The sequence below is a fragment of the Cherax quadricarinatus genome, chromosome 7 (genome assembly GCF_038502225.1).
Source record: "Cherax quadricarinatus isolate ZL_2023a chromosome 7, ASM3850222v1, whole genome shotgun sequence".
Classification (NCBI taxonomy): domain Eukaryota; kingdom Metazoa; phylum Arthropoda; class Malacostraca; order Decapoda; family Parastacidae; genus Cherax; species Cherax quadricarinatus.
Genome location: NC_091298.1, coordinates 3,979,389 through 4,000,539, shown reverse-complemented (window position 1 = coordinate 4,000,539; position 21,151 = coordinate 3,979,389). Strand labels below are relative to the sequence as shown.

Genomic DNA, 21,151 nt, shown 5'->3' with positions numbered 1-21,151 from the left:
CCACACACCCCTACCTTTCCTAAAGCCTCCTTGTTCATCTGCTATCCTATTCTCAGTCTTACTCTTAATTCTTTCAATAATAACTCTACCATACACTTTACCAGGTACTCAACAGATTTATCCCCCTATAATTTTTGCACTCTCTTTTGTCCCCTTTGCCTTTATACAAAGGAACTATGCATGCTCTCTGCCAATCCCTAGGTACCTTACCCTCTTCCATACATTTATTCAATTATAGCACCATCCACTCCAAAACTATATCTCCACCTGCTTTTAACATTTCTATCTTTATCCCATCAATCCCAGCTGCCTTACCCCCTTTCATTTTACCTACTGCCTCACGAACTTCCCCCACACTCGCAACTGGCTCTTCCTCACTCCTACAAGATGTTATTCCTCCTAGTAATTCATACAGGAGAAGGGGTTACTAGCCCCTTGCTCCTGGTATTTTAGTTACCTCTTACAACACACATGGCTTATGGAGGAAGAATTCTGTTCCTCTTCCCCATGGAGATAAGAGGAAATAAACAAGAACATTACCGATGTTAGTCGATAGTGAATTACCGATGTTAGTCGACAGTGAATTAAAAAAAAATTCCCCATTTACACTGAATTTCATTTCCTATTTTCTAAGGCTTAGAAGTCAAATTTTAGTTCACTTTCTCAGTCATAGCATTAAATAAAAACTTACCTCTCTCATCAGCAACAGATTCCTTTTTCAAAGCCATTGATGTCTCCATATTTACCGTCTCATTCACTTGTGACATTTTTGACACTGCTGTCATATTTATGGTGCTACAAAGAGAAATGTCCGGAAGTACTGCAATAAGAATACGCAAATTATTCAATCTTCACAGAATTAATTAAAATTATAATTGACTGATTTTACTATGATTATTACTGCATGTCAAAATAGGGTCATTTATACATCTAAACTTTACCATATTTAAAAGTTGTTTATAAGAGTGAAGTATGGTCATAGTTCTCTAAAACTTACTATTTGCATTACTAGTATCGCTGGTTGGGGTAGAGGCTCCACGATTTGTAACTTTATAGCCATCCATTTGAACAGCAGAGCCATGCTCAACAGAGTCATAGATCCAATCAGGAGTCAAACACTGTATGCGCCAGTTTCGAGCATAGCTGTACTTATCCCCCTCCGGAGTGGGTATAATAAGCACAGATGTACCAGACATGTCCAAGGTACTGGAGTATGTGCCACCTGATAAATAGAGGAAATTAATAAATAATAAAAACAGTCAACACCAGTCACATGGCCTAATATGACAAAATTCACTGCCAAACACCCTCTTGACTGTGCAAAGAATAACCAACACCAGCAATGTTTCATGACCTATCATAGGATTAATAACCATGGGCCATAAGCCTCTCCCCACTTGTGATAACAGTCGCCTCTAATGACCACGATTCACACCGCTAATGATTTTAATAATAAAGACATCAGCCCTTGATCATGATCCTCTGTTCAGCTAAGTACTACCGAGTGACCCAGGGCAACAGGTCATAAGAAATATCAGTTTATAAATATTCAATAGTATGACTAAAATGATAAAAGATCTAACTTTCTTCTGATATTTACAGATTACTAATAGATGTTTAAATATTTTTAGTTTATAACAAGAGTATAAGTATCCATTCCCATTTATTCCATACACTATGGAGAAAAAGGAAAAATAATGATGAAAGAAAATGGGAGTACAAGAGTTAAAAGTACAGTACTGTATAAATTAATACTATAAAAGCAGAAAAAACTGAATGCGTGAAGGGTTGGGAAGGAAATGAACAAATTAGAACAATATATACACACATGAGCTGTTGGAGCGTGAGTAAGGTAATATTTGTGAAGGGACTCGGGGAAACCATTAAACTGGACTCTAGTCCTGGAAGTGGAAAGTACAGTGCCTGTGCTTTGGAGGGAAGAAGGATATGTTTTAATTTTGGAGGGGAATCTGAAATGTAGTATCAGCAGACCTCTGGCTAACCAGTTTTCCTGAATCCCTTCCTACAAGTTACCTTGTTTACACTCCAACAATACTTCCATTAACCCTTTCAGGACGAGCCCCGTTGTACTACAGCTTTGAAGCGCGGGGTCAGTTCCATAGTACTATGCCACGAGCTCAGCTCACTCAGACATCTGTGAACAGTAAATCTGGACCTAGATATGAGAATGGGTCTATATGTTAAGTGTGCACCCTATATAAAAAACCCTACAGCAAGCTGTGCATAATGAGAAAAAAACTGCGGACATGTTTTGATTTAAAACAGTAACTTTGCCGTGTAGATATTTTCATATAAGAACATAAGAACATAAGAACGAAGGAACACTGCAGAAGGCCTACTGGCCCATGCGAGGCAGGTCCAAGTCTCCTACCGGCTTAAGCCAATGCACCCAACCTAGTCAGGTCAGGTCACATTGACTTAAGGAAGGAACACGGCAACCGACCTGGTAGCACAAGCTATCAGGTCTACCTCACACCCACCCACATCTACTCATGTATTTATCCAACCTATTTTTAAAGCTACACAACGTTCTGGCCTCTATAACGGTACTTGGGAGTTTGTTCCACTCATCCACAACTCTATTACCAAACCAGTACTTTCCTATATCCTTCCTGAATCTGAATTTTTCCAACTTAAAACCATTGCTGCGAGTCCTGTCTAGGCTAGATATTTTCAGCACACTATTTACATCCCCTTTATTTATTCCTGTCTTCCATTTATACACCTCAATCATATCCCCCCTAATTCTACGTCTTTCTAGAGAGTGCAGATTCAGGGCCCTTAGTCTATCCTCATAGGGAAGGTTTCTGATACATGGGATCAACTTTGTCATCCTCCTTTGTACATTTTCCAGAGAATTTATATCCATTCTGTAATAAGGTGACCAAAACTGTGCAGCATAATCTAAATGAGGCCTAACCAAGGATGTATAGAGTTGAAGAACAACCTGAGGACTCCTATTATTTATGCTTCCCGATATGAAGCCAAGGATTCTATTAGCTTTATTGCGAACACTTATGCACTGTTGTCTTGGTTTCAGATTACTGCTAACCAGAACTCCTAAATCTTTTTCGCAATCCGTAATATTAAGATCTACATTATTTAGTTTATATGTGGCATGGTTATTGTCCTGTCCAACATTTAGAACTTTGCATTTGTCTATATTAAACTGCATCTGCCACTTCTCCGACCACTGCATCAGTCTATTCAAATCTTCCTGGAGTGCTCGAATGTCCTCGTCAGAATGAATTCGACGGCCTATTTTGGTGTCATCGGCAAATTTGCCGATGTCGCTCTTTATGCCCTCATCTATGTCGTTTATGTAGATTGTGAACAGCAGGGGGCCCAACACTGACCCCTGTGGAACACCGCTCGTGACACTTCCCCACTCTGATTTCTCCCCATTTATGCAAACTCTCTGCTGCCTATTTGTCAACCATGCCTCTATCCAGGAAAAAATTTCTCCTCCTATTCCATGAGCTTTAATTTTCCTCAATAGTCTCTGATGTGGGACCCTGTCAAAAGCCTTACTGAAGTCCATATACACAATATCATATTCATTACCATGATCTACCTCCTCAAATACCTTAGTGAAAAAAGTTAATAAATTCGTAAGGCAGGAACGCCCCTTTGTAAAACCATGCTGAGATTCGTTGATTAATTTATGCTTTTCAAGGTGGCTACGAACTGCCTCGGCAATTATTGATTCCATAAATTTTCCCACTATGGAGGTTAGGCTTATTGGTCTATAGTTCGAAGCTAAGGACCTGTCACCTGTTTTGAAAATAGGTATCACATTTGCCATTTTCCACTTATCTGGCACCATGCCAGTTTGTAGTGATATGTTGAAAAGATTAGCCAAAGGTGTGCTAAGCTCCTCTTTACATTCCTTTAGAACCCTTGCATACAGTTCATCAGGGCCTGGGGATTTGTTAGGTTTTAATTTATCTATTTGCCTAAGGACCATGTCACTTGTGACCCTAATAGTGCACAGTTTATTATCGTCCTGTTCTACATAATTTATCATTACTGGAATATCGCTGGTATCCTCCTGTGTAAAAACTGAGAGGAAGTATGTGTTAAAAATTCTACACATTTCCTTATCACTGTCAGTGAGCTGACCCGAGGAACTTTTGAGTGGGCCTATCTTGTCCCTGATCTTACTTCTGTATACCTGAAAGAATTCTTTTGGGTTAGTCTTCGATTCTCTTGCAACTTTAACCTCATAATCTCTTTTTGCTTTTCTAATTCCCTTTTTTATTTCTCTCTTTAACTGAATATATCGATTTCTTAATTGCCCCTCTCCTCTTTTGATTTGCCTATATATGCCTCTCTTTTGACCAATCAGATATTTTAATCTATTGTTCATCCATTTAGGATCATTTTTGTTTGATCTGATTTCCCTATTTGGAACATAATTTGACTGAGCAGCTAGAACTATGCCCTGGAAAGCATCATATCGGCAACCATCACCACCTACCTGACCCTTAGTCAGGTCATTCCAGTTCAGCCCACCTAAGTAATTTTTCAATCCTATGAAATCAGCCAAGCGAAAGTCAGGGACGGAGACTTGATTGCCATTATTAGGGGAATTCCATGATATATTAAAACTGAGTGATTTGTGATCACTTTCCCCAAGCTCATCATTAACCTCAAGATTATTAATTAGTGTTTCCCTACTGGCAAGAACCAAGTCAAGGAGGTTATTTCCCCTAGTTGGCTCTGTCACAAACTGTTTTAAAAAACAATCCTGGATCGTATCAAGAAAGTCACCTGACTCTAAATTTCCTGTCAAATTGCTCCAGTCAATCTGTCTATAGTTGAAATCTCCCATTAGCACAACATTTTCGTATGTAGATGCCTTACGAATTTCGTCCCATAGAAGTTTACTGCACTCCCTATCAAGATTTGGGGCCCTGTAAATCACACCCAAAATTAGTTTTTCTCGGTTTTTATGGTCTCATTTGATAGACTGGAAGATGCATTATAGAAATAGAGATGATTTTGATTGGTTTCAGAACTGAAAGTAGCTTGAAATTGAGCTCAAAGTTGCATAAATGTTTGATTTTTGACAATATTCCAGAGCACAGAAATTACGTCACTTGTCCAATATGTGTCCAATTGGTCGGTGTAATAAGTGTCTACAAATGCGCTGACATTATTTATATAATTACTACAATAATGCAGTAGTCTGCATAACAATAAGTCTTCTATTGTTTGTGTGAATAAAAATTAAAAATGGAAAGCAGCATAATAGAGAGGCTTGGGGACACAACTAATGAGCAGATGAAATTTTTTCTAATGCCAGGAATTTCTACATTGTTTATTCTGTGTGAAATTGGCCAAATTACTGATTTCAGATCACTTTATTGGGTAGTTGAAATAGATAAACAGGCAGTTTCTTGTATTCAATCAATAGAACGAATACTAGTGAAATTTTTGCTCAACTGGAACAATAAAACTGGCTGAAAATAAGACTCAAAGTGGGCAAAATTGCTGATGCCTAAATATCACCAAGACTGCTAATTTCACGAGAACGTAATTCCATAAGTTTTCCCATCAAATTTCATACTTTTTGTTTCATTACCTTCGGAAAACTATTCTCCATCACTTCATGAGAATTTTTTTTTTTTTTAAATTCTTTGACCCTGAGAGCAATTCTCTGAGCAGGGGATCTGACCCTGAAAGGGTTAAAATCACTTGACCATTCACTCCTATCTAACCTGCTTACACAAGCCTGCTGGATGAACAAGCCCCTAAAACTCAAAGCCTTTTTTACTCCTTCCCTATTACAGTGATATATGTCACATACCTATATTGTACTCTAAATAAACATCAGAAAAAACAAGAAACCCTTACCATTTTCCTCAATTATTTTTTTTAGTGCCTCTTTTTCTTTGCGGGGCATCTGAGACACACATATAACAAGGCCTTTAAATACTGGACATGCATAGGACAGAAACTGTTCATCAGTGGCTAATATATCTTCACGAAAATCCTCACTTGCAGCTTTCCATACAGCTTTCACCCATTCACCAGTCATTATAGGAGTTTCTTCTTTTACTGCAACCTGAAAGGAAAATATCAACTGCAATATTAAATCTATCTTGAAAAGAATTACTATATGCTGCTACAAACTGATCATATCCCGTATATAATGAGTATGGAACAAGTCAAAGCTATTCCCTCTGAAAGAATTCCTATTTTAAAGTGTGAGAAATGGCTAGAAGCTTGTGATTGCTTTGTCTCATTTCTGATGTTCTGTACGGTGTGCTGGATATATGTTGAAGTGCTCATTAATTTCTAAAAATATGAGAAATACTCACAAAATATTTGTCGCTTCCCACAGAATTTGCTACTACGTGTGTGACATTTGTATGGAAGATGTTTAAGTAGATGCCTGCCATCCTCTCAACCAGACACTGGAGTTCTGCCTTTGCTTCTTTTCTAAATCCAGATGTAGTGATGACAAGACCCTTCATTGCAGTATTATGTATAGGTGAAGGGAGCTGAGGTATAGGTTCCTTGCGGTGGATAGATGAAAGAATACAACGTGGCCCCAGTACCCTGTTGAACAATGTCAAGTTACAATTTATTTTTCCACTACAGGGCTATAAGGAGTCATATAGCTCTAAATGTATACATACGAGATGTTAATTCTTGCCATATAAAATTGAATGTATATTTAAAACATGAAATAAAAGTATAGCATGTACACTACAAACACTGTACTGTGCAAACAATAAAAATAATATCAGTAAGATTTGCAACCCAGAGTAAGGTTCCATATGTATACTGTACTGCAATAATGTTCCAAAAATTAAATCCTTTAAGTTTTTATTATTTTTTTTTTTCAACAAGTCGGTCATATCCCACCGAGGCAGGGTGACCCCAAAAAAAGAAAGAAAATCCCCAAAAAGAAAATACTTTCATCATCATTCAACACTTTCACCACACTCGCACATTATCACTGTTTTTGCAGAGGTGCTCAGAATACAACAGTTTAGAAGCATACACATATAAAGATACACAACATATCCCTCCAAACTGCCAATATCCCAAACCCCTCCTTTAAAGTGCAGGCATTGTACTTCCCATTTCCAGGACTCAAGTCCGACTATATGAAAATAACCGGTTTCCCTGAATCCCTTCACTAAATATTACCCTGCTCATACTCCAACAGATTGTCAGGTCCCAAGTACCATTCATCTCCATTCACTCCTATCTAACACGCTCACGCACGCTTGCTGGAAGTCCAAGCCCCTTGCCCACAAAACCTCCTTTACCCCCTCTCTCCAACCCTTTCGAGGACGACCCCTACCCCGCCTTCCTTCCCCTATAGATTTATATGCTTTCCATGTTATTCTACTTTGATATCAAAGCAACACTCGAACGACGAGAATCCAAGATAACCATCCTCAAGAACAAGATCCAAAACCTTGAAGAGAAGATTACATCGGGAAGTGTTGACACAGAAAATACTCTGAAAGCAGCTATAGCCAGTCACACCGAACAAATAACTACAATAAATATGAAGGTTGAAGAAGCAATCAAGGACTGGAATCAGAACATGCACACTCGACTAAATGAATACCTTGATTTCCAAGACGACAAAACTGAAGAAGATAAGTTGTCTGATGCAGTTATAATAAACAGTCCACACATTCCAAGTGACAACCCAAGCACAGTGCAAAGAAACTGCTGTCAGGATAATGCAGAACCACGTACATGTCATCGTGCAAAACAATGAAATCAAAGAAACACATTTGCTAGGAAAACCAGGAAGTAAACACAGTATAATGATCCGACTTCATTCATATGATAAAAGAAAGGACCTAATTAAATCAGCAATTACAATGAAAAATGGAGTGTACATAAATGAGTGTCTAACAAGAAAATGTCAAAACCTTCTGTTCAGGCTGAGAAAACTTAAACAGGAAAACAAAATACATCAGTGTTTCACGCGAGATGGGAAAATACTAGTAAGGAAAACATCAACAGGACAACAATATACCATCTCAAACGAACATGATTTCTCTACCTTCCTTAGAAAAGCGGACATTTCTGTAACAGATTAGATAAGTGCCCTTAATACATATATACGTGTGGTGCATATAGTGTACGTTACTATTATATTGTGCATTATTATTTTTATTATTTTTTCATCAATAGCTAATGCTAACTACCTCCAATACTTTATACTTCTTTCTTACTGCTATTACTTGCTCATAATTTTGTGTTACAAGTCAAATCTTACTCCAAATTAATATTATTCATTGTTCTTACCTGTCCATTTAATTTTGTTTACCACTACTTGTTTTTTTTAGTCACTTTTTATTGTGTGTGCAATTAGTGTATATTCCAATTACTTTTTTGCAAGTACCAAAACTATCTTTTGCTAGCTAGTACCAACTACCTCATTTTTTTACTTTTTATTGTGCATTAAACTGCTCAACTTATTTAATATTACAAATCAGATCTTACTCCTAAACCAATATTATTTCATAGTGACTATCTGTCCATTTAACTTTGTTTACCATTACTTAATTTTACTCCCTTATATATTTTTTTCCTTTATTTTAGCTTTATATAACTACCTGGAAATGGGAAGTACAATGCCTGCACTTTAAAGGAGGGGTTTGGGATATTGGCAGTTTGGAGGGGTATGTTGTGTATCTTTATATGTGTATGCTTCTAGACTGTTGTATTCTGAGCACCTCTGCAAAAACAGTGATAATGTGCGAGTGTGGTGAAAGTGTTGAATGATGATGAAAGTATTTTCTTTTTGGGGATTTTCTTTCTTTTTTGGGTCACCCTGCCTCGGTGGGAGACGGCCGACTTGTTGAAAAAAAAAAAAAAATAACTACCTTAGTTCATATATTCACAACTGTTAAAATAATCAAGGTGCTATTCTCAGGTGCTAAAGTGTAATAAGTTCACTATTTTGCCATTATATTCCAAAGCTCATTTATTTGATTACCACTTTATTGTTCATCACAACTTATATTAGTCCCTTTTATATTATAATTTTATATTATAATTCTAACTTTAAAGAATTACCTTTAAAGTACTACCTACTATCATATTCCCAAGCCCCATTATTTGATCATCACTTTATTTGTTCACCACAAATTATTTAGTCCCTTTTATATTGTCTCCTTTATTTTAGCTTTAAAAAACTACCTTAGCTCATTATTTTTACATTTGTTAAATAACTCAGGTGCTATTTTTTAGCTTTAGAATATTTACTTTGTTTTATACTTAATTCTAACTATAGATTCACTACAAATCTTATGATTACAAGCATTGATTCTGATACCAACCTCCTATTTAATAACTTAAATGAATCAAACAGTTACTGTAATTACTACACAGCAGAACAATCAAAGGCACTTCTCAGAGCCAACAACAACATAACTATCTTTAACTACAATATCAGATCTTCAAGCAAGCATTACGATGACCTCATAGCATTACTAAATTCCTTGCATGCCAATATGTCCATCATTACACTAACTGAAACCTGGCTAAAGCCTGATACTACAGATGTCTATGCCATTCCTGGTTACACAGCCATACACAACTGTAGGCCAGACCAACAAGGGGGTGGCACAGCTATATACTACTTAGACCAACTAGAATGTATCACTAATACTTGCACAAGGGATGAACATGGGGAATATATAATAGCTAAATTCAAATCCAAATACCTACAAAAACTTCTCACAGTGATAAACATCTACAGAGTTCCACAATCAAACATTAGCCAATTTAGTCAAAACCTAGGAAGTATGATAACTGATGCACGCATGAACAAAGATCACTTACTACTCTCAGGTGACTTCAATATAAATCTCCTGCAAGACCAGGACCCACACGTTACTGAATTCACAAACACAATGAGTAACTGCATGTTGCTACCAACAGTAACAAAACCTACAAGAGTTACGGAGACTAGTGTTTCCCTACTTGACCACATCTGGACCAACACCATATCCCCTTTAAAATCAGGCATAATTACAGATAATACCACAGACCACTACCCTACTTTCCTCATAACAACTCTTGGTAAATTACCCCAAGACACTACTAAAGTCACCTTCAGACTTCACAATGAGGCAGCCATTAATAACTTCTCAACAGCAGTAACAAACATTGACTGGCACACTGAGCTAGAAATCTATACAGATATTGACGAATGTTTTAATAATTTTCTAAAAAAGACCCAATACCTCTATAACAAGCACTGGCCTAAAAAAACTAAACAGATGACAGCTAAGAGACTGAACAGTCCCTGGCTAACACCCAGCATTCTCAAATCCATAAATACAAAACACCGATATGAAAAACAGTACAGAATGGGTCACATAACCAGAGACCAAACAAAACGTTACTCGTCAATCCTAACCAGCCTGATAAGAAGGGCAAAAAAATTGTATTATGAGAACAGATTATCCAACTTACGAGGTGATATAAAAAAGACCTGGAAGACCCTATCAGAAATTCTGGGAACAAAAATGATATCACGAAATAGCGAAATAAAATTAGCAAAATCAGATGAACCCCAACTCCCATCAACAGAAACAGCAGACTCAATGATTTCTTCTCCACTATAGGACAAAACCTTGCCAATAAAATCCCAAGCTCAGATACCCCACCAAATGACTACCTCACTGGCAACTAACCGAACACACTGTTCCTAGCTCCGACTAACCCATACGAAGTCTCCCTTATTATCAACGCACTAAAAAACAAGGCAGGAGATTTAAATACCTTACCACCCTTTATATACAAAAAAGTGTCACAAGTACTATCACCAATCATTGCAACACTCTTTAACAAATCCATTGAATCCTCCACATTCCCTACAGTTCTCAAAATAGCAAGGGTCACCCCGATCCATAAAGGAGGAGACCAAACAGAGTTGAATAACTATAGGCCAATATCCAATTTACACCCTCTCTCAAAAATCTTCGAAAAATTAATTCATAAACGAATCTACTCCTACCTCATCTCCCAAAACATACTCAACCCCTGCCAATTTGGATTCAGGCCTAATAAAAATACTAATGATGCTATTATACACATGCTAGAACATATATACACTGCAATAGAGAAAAAAGAAGTCCCACTGGGGATCTTCATTGACTTACTTAAAGCTTTTGATACAGTTGACCATGACTTGCTCCACGTAAAATTGTCACACTATGGTATAAGAGGGCACTCCCTCAACTACCTCAAGTCATACCTCAGCAACAGAAGCCAATATGTGTACGCAAATGGGGCAAGCTCTTCCGCACAACCAATTACAGTTGGTGTCCCACAGGGAAGTGTCCTTGGGCCTCTTCTCTTTCTTCTATACATAAATGACCTACCAAATGCTTCGCAATTACTCAAACCCACACTTTTTGCAGATGACACTACATACGTCTTCTCTCACCCGAGCCCAGTCACGCTAGCCAATACTGCAAATACCGAATTACAGAAAATATCTACCTGGATGAGGACTAACAAACTTACACTAAACATTGACAAAACCTACTTCATTCAGTTTGGTAACAGAGCTACAGATGTACCTCTTAACATAACAATAAACGGATCACCTATCACAAAGCTAACAGAGGGAAAATTCTTAGGAATCCACCTTGATAATAGACTCAAATTTCATACATATACACAACAAATTTCTAAGAAAATTTCCAAGACTGTAGGCATACTATCAAAGATACGGTACTATGCTCCACAGTCAGCCCTCCTGGCCCTTTATCACTCTCTTATTTACCCCTATCTCACCTATGGAATTTGTGCATGGGGCTCAAACAATTAACCATCTCAGACCACTAATTACCCAAGAAAAGGCTGCAGTTAGAATAATAACAAATTCTCACTACAGGCAGCACACTCCACCAATATTCAAAACACTCAACCTACTCACCATACAAAACATCCATACTTATTATTGCACCTATTACATACAGAGAACACTTAACTCTGATATTAACCCTCCCCTCAAACATCTCCTTGCCAACCTCAACAGAACACATGACCATAACACAAGGCACAGATCACTCTTTGATGTTCCTTGTGTCCATCTCACGCTATGCAAAAACTCAATGCACATAAAAGGCCCTAAAATCTGGAATTCATTACCTGTAAATATAAAAGAAACACTACCTGTTTATAAATTCAAGTCTCTTCTCAAAGATCACTTACTCACCCAAAACCAAATAAATACTGAATAACTGAACCTTATAAATTGTATATCCTAAATGTTACTCACAATTATATCACATAAATGTTAAACCTAGGACCCAATCAAACTTTGTTATTTTTTAAATACACTACCTAACAGAATACTCCATTCTACTGAATGTACAGCAATGCATACAACCATATGACCTGTCTTTGTAATACTCATTTGTGCTTTATAGTTATCTGTTTACAATAATGTCTTATCACTCATTTCATCATTGCTTAGTTAATCTTAAGTTAATTTTAAGCCAGTCCGTAATGCTATGCATATAAGAGGCTTTGGCATGCTGCTCTTACCTGTATTTTTTTGTACCTCTGTTTGTATGCTAAAATTACTAAATAAATAAATAAATCCATTCTCTCTAAATGACCAAACCACCTCAACAACCCCTCTTCTGCCCACTGACTAATACTTTTATTAACTCCACACCTTTTCCTAATTTCCACACTCCGAATTTTCTGCATAATATTTACACCACACATTGCCCTTAAACAGGACATCTCCACTGCCTCCAACCGTCTCCTCGCTGCTGCATTTACCACCCAAGCTTCACACCCATATGAGAGTGTTGGTACTACTATACTTTCATACATTCCCTTCTTTGCCTCCATAGATAACGTTTTTTGACTCCACATATACGTCAACGCACCACTCACCTTTTTTCCCTCATCAATTCTATGATTAACCTCATCCTTCATAAATCCATCCGCCGACACGTCAACTCCCAAGTATCTGAAAACATTCACTTCTTCCATACTCCTCCTCCCCAATTTGATATCCAATTTTTCTTTATCTAAATCATTTGACACCCTCATCACATTACTCTTTTCTATGTTCACTTTCAACTTTCTACCTTTACACACATTCCCAAACTCATCCACTAACCTTTGCAATTTTTTTTTAGAATCTCCCATAAGCACAGTATCATCAGCAAAAAGTAACTCTGTCAATTCCCATTTTGAATTTGATTCCCCAAAATTTAATCCCACCCCTCTCCCGAACACCCTAGCATTTACTTCCTTTACAACCCCATCTATAAATATATTAAACAACCATGGTGACATTACACATCCCTGTCTAAGACCTACTTTTACTGGGAAGTAGTCTCCCTCTCTTCTACACACCCTAACCTGAGCCTCACTATCCTCATAAAAACTCTTTACAGCATTTAATAACTTACCACCTATTCCATATACTTGCAACATCTGCCACATTGCTCCTCTATCCACTCTATCATATGCCTTTTCTAAATCCATAAATGCAATAAAAACTTCCCTACCTTTATCTAAATACTAATATTAAAAAATGGATCCCTAAAACCTCCTGATTGTTTTGCAGCCAAAATACTTAAGTGGATTAAATAGATAAGAAATAAGAAAGTTGCTCAGCAAAAAATTATCTACATACGTACAAATACTACAAATAATAACCCCGAGTTACACTTACATGCATTTGAAACCACTTGTAAGATGGTTGAAAGCCTTTCCTTCAAATGGATCACAAATAAACACATCCTGTTTAGTAGGAGCAAACTGAAGACAGTCTTCTGTTGTCAACCATATGCAATTTAAACCATTTTCTTGGCATGCCTGTAAAAAGTGAAAGTGTATTTCTGCTATGGTATATTATGAATATGTCCTGTACAGGATTATCCAGTTTTTTAATAACTTTTACTTTGCTAAGAATTAGATTTTCCAAATTACACAGCAAAATGACCTCTACCAATATGGTATGTGAAGTGATACAAATCTCAATAACCAAACGCAAACATTCTGCATCTACTGAAAAACCTAGTCTGTCTGTTCTACAAAAGTAAGTAACCCTTAGTGAGAAAATTTGTCTTTTACAAAGGAAAAATTTTTTCTAAGTATTCACAAGAAATGAAAGACCACTGTAAAATACGAAAAATATTAAATAGCTAAAAAATAAGGAAACCTGCTAATAACATCAAGTATTACATTTTTATACTGTGCCAATTCTCACTACCTGAAAAGCACAGATGAGCCCAGTCGAGCAAGTTTCTTCAGTCAAACCTGGTAGCAGAACAAAATAAAGGGTGAAATTTCCATCCTGTGAGCAGACACTAGCCTCCATGATTGATATAAACCCATCCTGCAAAAAATAAGAAGTGAATTAGTTATAAACACTTAAGATGAGTAACAAGAGCAAATTGATATAAATAGGTTCAATTACATATGGGTGATTGAGGAGATTGTTAAGGCAATGGTTTTAACTCCATTTTAAAAGGAGGCACAAATTTGCATTGCAAAGATTATCATGGTAAGCAACACATTTCCTAACTGTTTTTCAACCGCAAGTCTCGCAGTTCAATTTTACTTTAGATAATTTCTTCTCTGGTATAGTATTCCTATGTGCTATACATGGGACTAGTATTATTAAATTCATAAAATAGTATGTGCAAGTAGTTACATTTAAGAGGCGGCCAAATTAAACTGCTTTGGAATTTTGTACCAAGTGCAAAAAAAAAAAAAAATACCAGCAGTTGAAAGTTAACCTAAATGCTTGCCCGTCCATATTTCCTAACAATTTTAATGCTAACATATAATTATGGAATTGCAAAACTCCCTGGATAATTGAACTTATGATTATATGTATATATAACAAAGATAAAACTAGGTAGTAGGTTGGTAGACAGCAACCGCCCAGGGAGGTACTACCGTCCTGCCAAGCGAGTGTAAAACTGAAGCCTGTAATTGTTTTACACGATGGTAGGATTGCTTGTGTCTTTTTTTTTTTGTCTCATAAACATGCAAGATTTCAGGTACGTCTTGCTACTTCTACATACACTTAGGTCACACTACACATACATGTACAAGCATATATATACACACACCCCTTTGGGTTTTCTTCTATTTTCTTTCTAGTTCTTGTTCTTGTTCTTGTTTATTTCCTCTTACCTCCATGGGGAAGTGGAACAGAATTCTTCCTCTGTAAGCCATGCGTGTTGTAAGAGCGACTAAAATGCCGGGAGCAAGGGGCTAGTAACCCCTTCTCCTGTATATATTACTAAATGTAAAAGGATAGTAACCCCGGTGTCACGGAGCACGACAGGACAGTAACTCCGGTGTCACAGAACTTGACAGGACAGTAACCCCGGTGTCACGAAGCACGACAGGACAGTAACCCCGGTGTCACGAAGCACTACAGGACAGTAACCCCGGTGTCACGGAGCACGACAGGACAGTAGCCCCGGTGTCACGGAGCACGACAGGACAGTAGCCCCGGAGTCAAGGAGCACGACAGGACAGTAGCCCCGGTGTCACGGAGCACGACAGGACAGTAGCCCCGGTGTCACGGAGCACGACAGGACAGTAGCCCCGGTGTCACGGAGCACGACAGGACAGTAGCCCCGGTGTCACGGAGCACGACAGGACAGTAGCCCCGGTGTCACGGAGCACGACAGCACAGTAGCCCCGGTGTCACGGAGCACGACAGCACAGTAGCCCCGGTGTCACGGAGCACGACAGCACAGTAGCCCCGGTGTCACGGAGCACGACAGCACAGTAACCCCGGTGTCACGGAGCACGACAGCACAGTAACCCCGGTGTCACGGAGCACGACAGCACAGTAACCCCGGTGTCACGGAGCACGACAGCACAGTAACCCCGGTGTCACGGAGCACGACAGCACAGTAACCCCGGTGTCACGGAGCACGACAGCACAGTAACCCCGGTGTCACGGAGCACGACAGCACAGTAACCCCGGTGTCACGGAGCATGACAGCACAGTAACCCCGGTGTCACGGAGCATGACAGCACAGTAACCCCGGTGTCACGGAGCATGACAGCACAGTAACCCCGGTGTCACGGAGCATGACAGCACAGTAACCCCGGTGTCACGGAGCATGACAGCACAGTAACCCCGGTGTCACGGAGCATGACAGCACAGTAACCCCGGTGTCACGGAGCATGACAGCACAGTAACCCCGGTGTCACGGAGCATGACAGCACAGTAACCCCGGTGTCACGGAGCATGACAGCACAGTAACCCCGGTGTCACGGAGCATGACAGCACAGTAACCCCGGTGTCACAGAGCACAACAGGATAGTAACCCTGTGTCATGGTACATGACAACTACAACACACATAATTGGTTCTTGCTCTAACCTTGCAAAATCTCAAATATTAACATTGCATTCATGGGGAAGCACTAAACCCGCAGGCTCATACATCGTGTAAGGGAGGCGGTAACAGGAAGTAAAGGATAAGGTAACTTCAATTCCCTAGACTCAAGAGCCCGTCACAAGTATCAAGGAGCAAAATGTCAAACAAATTAACGTAGACACAATTGCACGTCTAACTTAAGACAATATAGAACACATAGAATGTTGACTACCGCAAGCAACAAGCTTCCTATCAAGCTAACCAAAGGATTAAGGACATGTAACGCGAGGTATAACAACAGTATTAACATAAACAACAGTAATAAAGCTAACACATAGTTAATAAACTCACAATTTAATCAAAAACAATTCGTATTTCTTGTGGTCAGCTGATGGTTGATGGCGGGAACTGTAGCTGCTGCTCCCACCTCCCTCTCACTTAACAGGAAATTACTTACCTAGTAAATAAATAAGCTTATTAAAATCCAGATACACATGAGTACAATTATCATACATAGTAACATATATTTAAATAATAAAGGATAACCCAAAAAGTCAGACAAAATTATTTATTTCCACTGGGTCCCTATTCACACACACATCATTATACTTTGTTGGGCTATCTTAAGTTAATTTATACATGGGTTATTATATAGAAAATAATGTAGAAATTTAAATTATAACTATATATGGTTGTATTATGTTGAAAATGATGGGTATATTAGGTAGGCCTTAGACCTAACAAAGGAGGAGGAAAATCCTAGTTGGGGTGTTCAAATTCATTTTTGAATGTTAATAATAATAATAATAATAATAATAATAATAATAATAATAATAATAATAATAATAATAATAATAATAATAATAATAATAATAATAATAATAATAATTATTATTATTATTATTATTATTATTATTATTATTATTATTATTATTATTATTATTATTATTATTATTATCAGTAGTAGTAGTAATAGTAGTCGTAGTAGTAGTAGTAGTAGTAATATTAGTAGAAGTAGGAGTAGAAGTAGTAATATTAGTAGTAATAGCAATAGTAGTAGTAGTAGAACTAGTAGTAGTAATATTAGTAGTAATAGCAATAGTAGTAGTAGTAGAAGTAATAATAGTAGTGGTGGTAGTAGTAGTAGTACCAGTAGTTGTAGTAGTAGTAATAGGTGTTGTAGTAGTAGCTGTAGTAGTATCATTAAGTTTATTCAGATACACGTCCACATAAATACAGTTACAAAATCTACACATATGCTGCATACATAGCAGCATATGTGTAGATTACCTTGGATGACACATAGAAGTCAAATTGACTTATTTCCATTATTATTATTATTATTATTCTACTGAATGAACAGCAATGCATGCAACCATATGACCTGTCTTTGTAATACTCATTTGTGCTTTATAGTTATCTGTATACAATAATGTCTTATCACTGATTTCATCATTGCTTAATTAATCTTAAGTTAATTTTAAGCCAGCCCGTAATGCTATGCATATAAGTGGCTTTGGCATGCTGCTCTTACCTGTATTTTTTTTGTACCTCTGTATGTATGCTAAAATTTCTAAATAAATAAATAAATAAATAAATAAATTTGAGGGTTACCCTAGGTAATTTACTTAGGCTTGTAGCAGTTTATGAAGCCGGTAGTGTTGAATCGGCTCCTCCATGCATAATAATACCCACAAATACATTAGACGTATGTGCGACGTTTTATGAAGATACTTTTCTCTTACCAGGAGCTCCTTAGTGGGCGAAACGTATCCTAATAAGATGTTTTCAAATGTTGTAATGTCAATTTAATACCTATAATGGGTTGCGCCCCATAATGCAGTTTGTCCTCATCTCCACGCCCCATCCTTCCTTCATATAAAATTATAAATAAAAAAAATAAAAAACGGCCATTACTTATTTTTCGCCGCCCCCTATCACTGGAAATTACCCACGCCCCCTTGGGGATCGTGTGCCCCCTGGTTAAAAACCATTGGACTAAGCATACACCTGCGGATTTTGTCTATGTCTACAAACTTCTTCGCCACTTTCCTCCAGTGAGGACGTCTCGCTCTCGCCTGAGCATTAGTGACAAATGTTGCTTCTTTCTGGGAACCAAAACCAGTATGGTACTAAGGAAAGTGATAAATGGTTTAAAACCGACAAGTTGAAGACTGAGATACTTATGCAACATATGGGAATCTTTACTGAAGAAACGCTTCGCCACACAGTGGCTTCATCAGTCCAATACAAAGCAGAAAGGAGTAAGGAGAGGAGGAGTTTGAGGTAATCAGTACCTCAGCCTGGAGTCGATGTGTTCAGTCCATCAATCTTGTAGAAAGTACAGCATAAGGCCGTAGAAGTGGCTTATATACTGTTGTCAGGTGAAGGGTAGCAGGAGGGGACGGGGTCATAGTGGAACCATCTGTCAGACACTGCATCATCATGGGATCTTGATACAAAGAATTCTTCAACACTTGTCCAATCTTTGGACGAAGACCTACTTAGACTAGTGGATCTCTTTGTAGGTCTGCCTGGTCCTCGTCCGATTGAATCCTTCTCATCATCTGCAAACAGCGACACTTCGGAGTCTATTCCTTCCATCATGTCGTTCACAAATACCAGAAACAGCACCGGTCCTAGGACTGACCCCTGTGGAACCCCACTCGTCTCAGGCGCCCACACTGACGCCTCGCCACGTACGTACGTACGTACGTACGTGTGGACGTCCCATTCTGCTGAGACTTGAGATAGTTTATTTAGGTACATGTATAAATGAGGACAATTATTATGCATAGTAACATGTGTAAATTACTTAGGATAGCCCCCAAAAAGTCATAGTGACTTAATGCCATTGGGGTCCTTGCAATATCTTTTTAAAGCCTAGCTGTAAGTTACAGTTGAAGTCAGTCACGGTTATAACTTTAAAAATTAAAATATCTAGGTAACTCAACTGTGTGAAAAGGAGTTCCAGTCCACCTGGTCTATTGGGAAATTTTGTTTCTGTTTACACAGAGACTACTGTTTCATTTTCTTTCATCGCCCAGCTTTGGACAATATCTCTTCTCCGGACATGGGGAAGGTGCAGTAGAACTCAGTACTGATTTCTACTGTATCTTACGGCTAGATGTAAATAATATATTACAAGGACTCCAATGGAAATAAGTCACTCTGATTTTTTAGGGGTTATCCTAGGTAATTTACACTATGATAATTGAAGTTATGTGTACCTGTAGCTAAATAAGCTTGTTTTTCTCTAGGTGTCCTGTGGCTTGGTAGGCAACACTCTCGCCTCGCACACTGAGTGTCCATGGTTCGATCCCCGAAAAGGGTAAAAACATTGGGCGTATTTCCTTACACCTGTTATCCCGTTCACCTAACAAAAAACTAGGTACCTGGGTGTTAGTCGACTGGTGTAGGTCGCATCCTGGGGGACAAGTTTGAAGGACCACAATGGAAATAAGACAGACAATCCCTTGATGACGCACTGCCACTTTTGGATTATTCTGGGTAGCTAACCCTCCGGGGTTATAAATCCGAACGAAATCTTATTTTATCATAGGTTTGGCCAATATCTCTTCGTACATGGGGAAGCAGAGATCGATATGTTGTAAGAAGTCAGCAAGCCTAATAATTTCAACTAGAGTAAGAATTAAGATTAGTCTGCCCGAAATGCCTAAGCATGCTTGTGGCTTTCTTTGTTATCACTATTTTATAATATGTAAACCACACACTCTAAGCTTGGCAAGGAAATAAAAATGTTCATTTTCATTCATAAAGACCAAGGACGACTCCACTTGTTGCTAATCTTAAACTCCACAACAACACGTGCAGTTATTTGAAGCTCGGTGGAGGTGTCAGCTGCCCTTACAAACCCAACTAGAAGAAGACGCTCTCAGAGTTGACTATCTTCAAATAGATGTAAAAGGTTAATTGGTTGTTGAGTTGACTGGTTATTGAGCTGACTGGGACTGGGAGAACTGATTCAGGATTGGCTATTTGTGGAGGTAAAAGCAAGAAAGAACTATTACAGTCTGCCTCCGGTTCATGTGCCGGTCCACCTCGTACCTACTGGTCCTTGTTTGATTTTGGCGATAATTTATTCCTTAAAATGTCTAGTATTAGTTTTTTTTTTTTTTGGCATGGGCACTGTTTTATGGTGATAGACACATTCACAGTTCAAGACGTTTGTTGAGGAAACGTCTCGCCACAAGTGGGTTCTTAAAAACTAATTCAAATTCCATTCAATTTCCAGGTTTATTTTCATATCATACATTTTTTTATATAGGAATGATTGACACTAATGCATGCAGAAAACCCATGACTATGCAGAGCATTTTGGGCAAGCTTAACCATATAATAATAATATTATTATTATTATTATTTCTATAAGTACATGATGCAGCTAAAACAGATCATAGTTGACATCAGTGACATATTACTATATAGAAAGCCCCTTGTTATGCGGAGCATATCAGGTACTTTAGGTTAATTTTGTCCCAGGATGCGACCCACACCAGTTGATTAACACCCAGGTGCCTTTTTTACTGCTAGGTGAACATGGACGGCAGGTGTCTTAAGGAAACACGCGGAATGTTTCCACCTGTACCAGGATCGAACCATGGACGTCAACGTGTGAGCAGAGTGCACTACCAAGCCATTCATGGCGAAACGTTTTCTCAATAAATGTCCTGACCTGTGCATGTGTCTTTCAATGCTGTCTCTGTCATCATACCTTTTCATTCAGTGTTTT

At 38.2% G+C, this 21,151-nt stretch overlaps 2 protein-coding genes across 13 annotated transcripts in view; one reads left to right on the top strand and one right to left on the bottom strand.

Moving 5' to 3' along the window:
* Window positions 1-16,886, bottom strand: part of mus101 (mutagen-sensitive 101) — a 103,976-nt gene extending 87,090 nt beyond the window's left edge. For all 10 annotated transcript variants that reach the window (XR_011391657.1, XR_011391658.1, XR_011391656.1 and 7 more), the window contains exons 1-7: window positions 16,750-16,886; window positions 14,261-14,386; window positions 13,721-13,863; window positions 6,348-6,588; window positions 5,881-6,091; window positions 998-1,222; window positions 692-820 (exon numbers count right to left, since the gene is read on the bottom strand). Coding sequence is in view for 6 of the 10 variants with exons in the window: in XM_070082224.1 (XP_069938325.1) it covers window positions 692-820; window positions 998-1,222; window positions 5,881-6,091; window positions 6,348-6,588; window positions 13,721-13,863; window positions 14,261-14,368 (1,057 nt within the window). In the remaining 4 variants the exon portion in view is untranslated. The remainder of the gene's footprint in view (window positions 1-691; window positions 821-997; window positions 1,223-5,880; window positions 6,092-6,347; window positions 6,589-13,720; window positions 13,864-14,260; window positions 14,387-16,749) is intronic.
* Window positions 16,887-20,176: 3,290 nt separating this feature from the next.
* NO66 (Bifunctional lysine-specific demethylase and histidyl-hydroxylase NO66) overlaps window positions 20,177-21,151 on the top strand; it is a 29,953-nt gene continuing 28,978 nt past the window's right edge. Inside the window, exon 1 of one of the 3 annotated variants that reach the window (XM_070082221.1) lies at window positions 20,177-20,326. The gene's annotated coding sequence lies outside the window, so the exon portion shown is untranslated. The other 2 variants (XM_053773849.2, XM_053773850.2) reach the window with 2 other exon arrangements.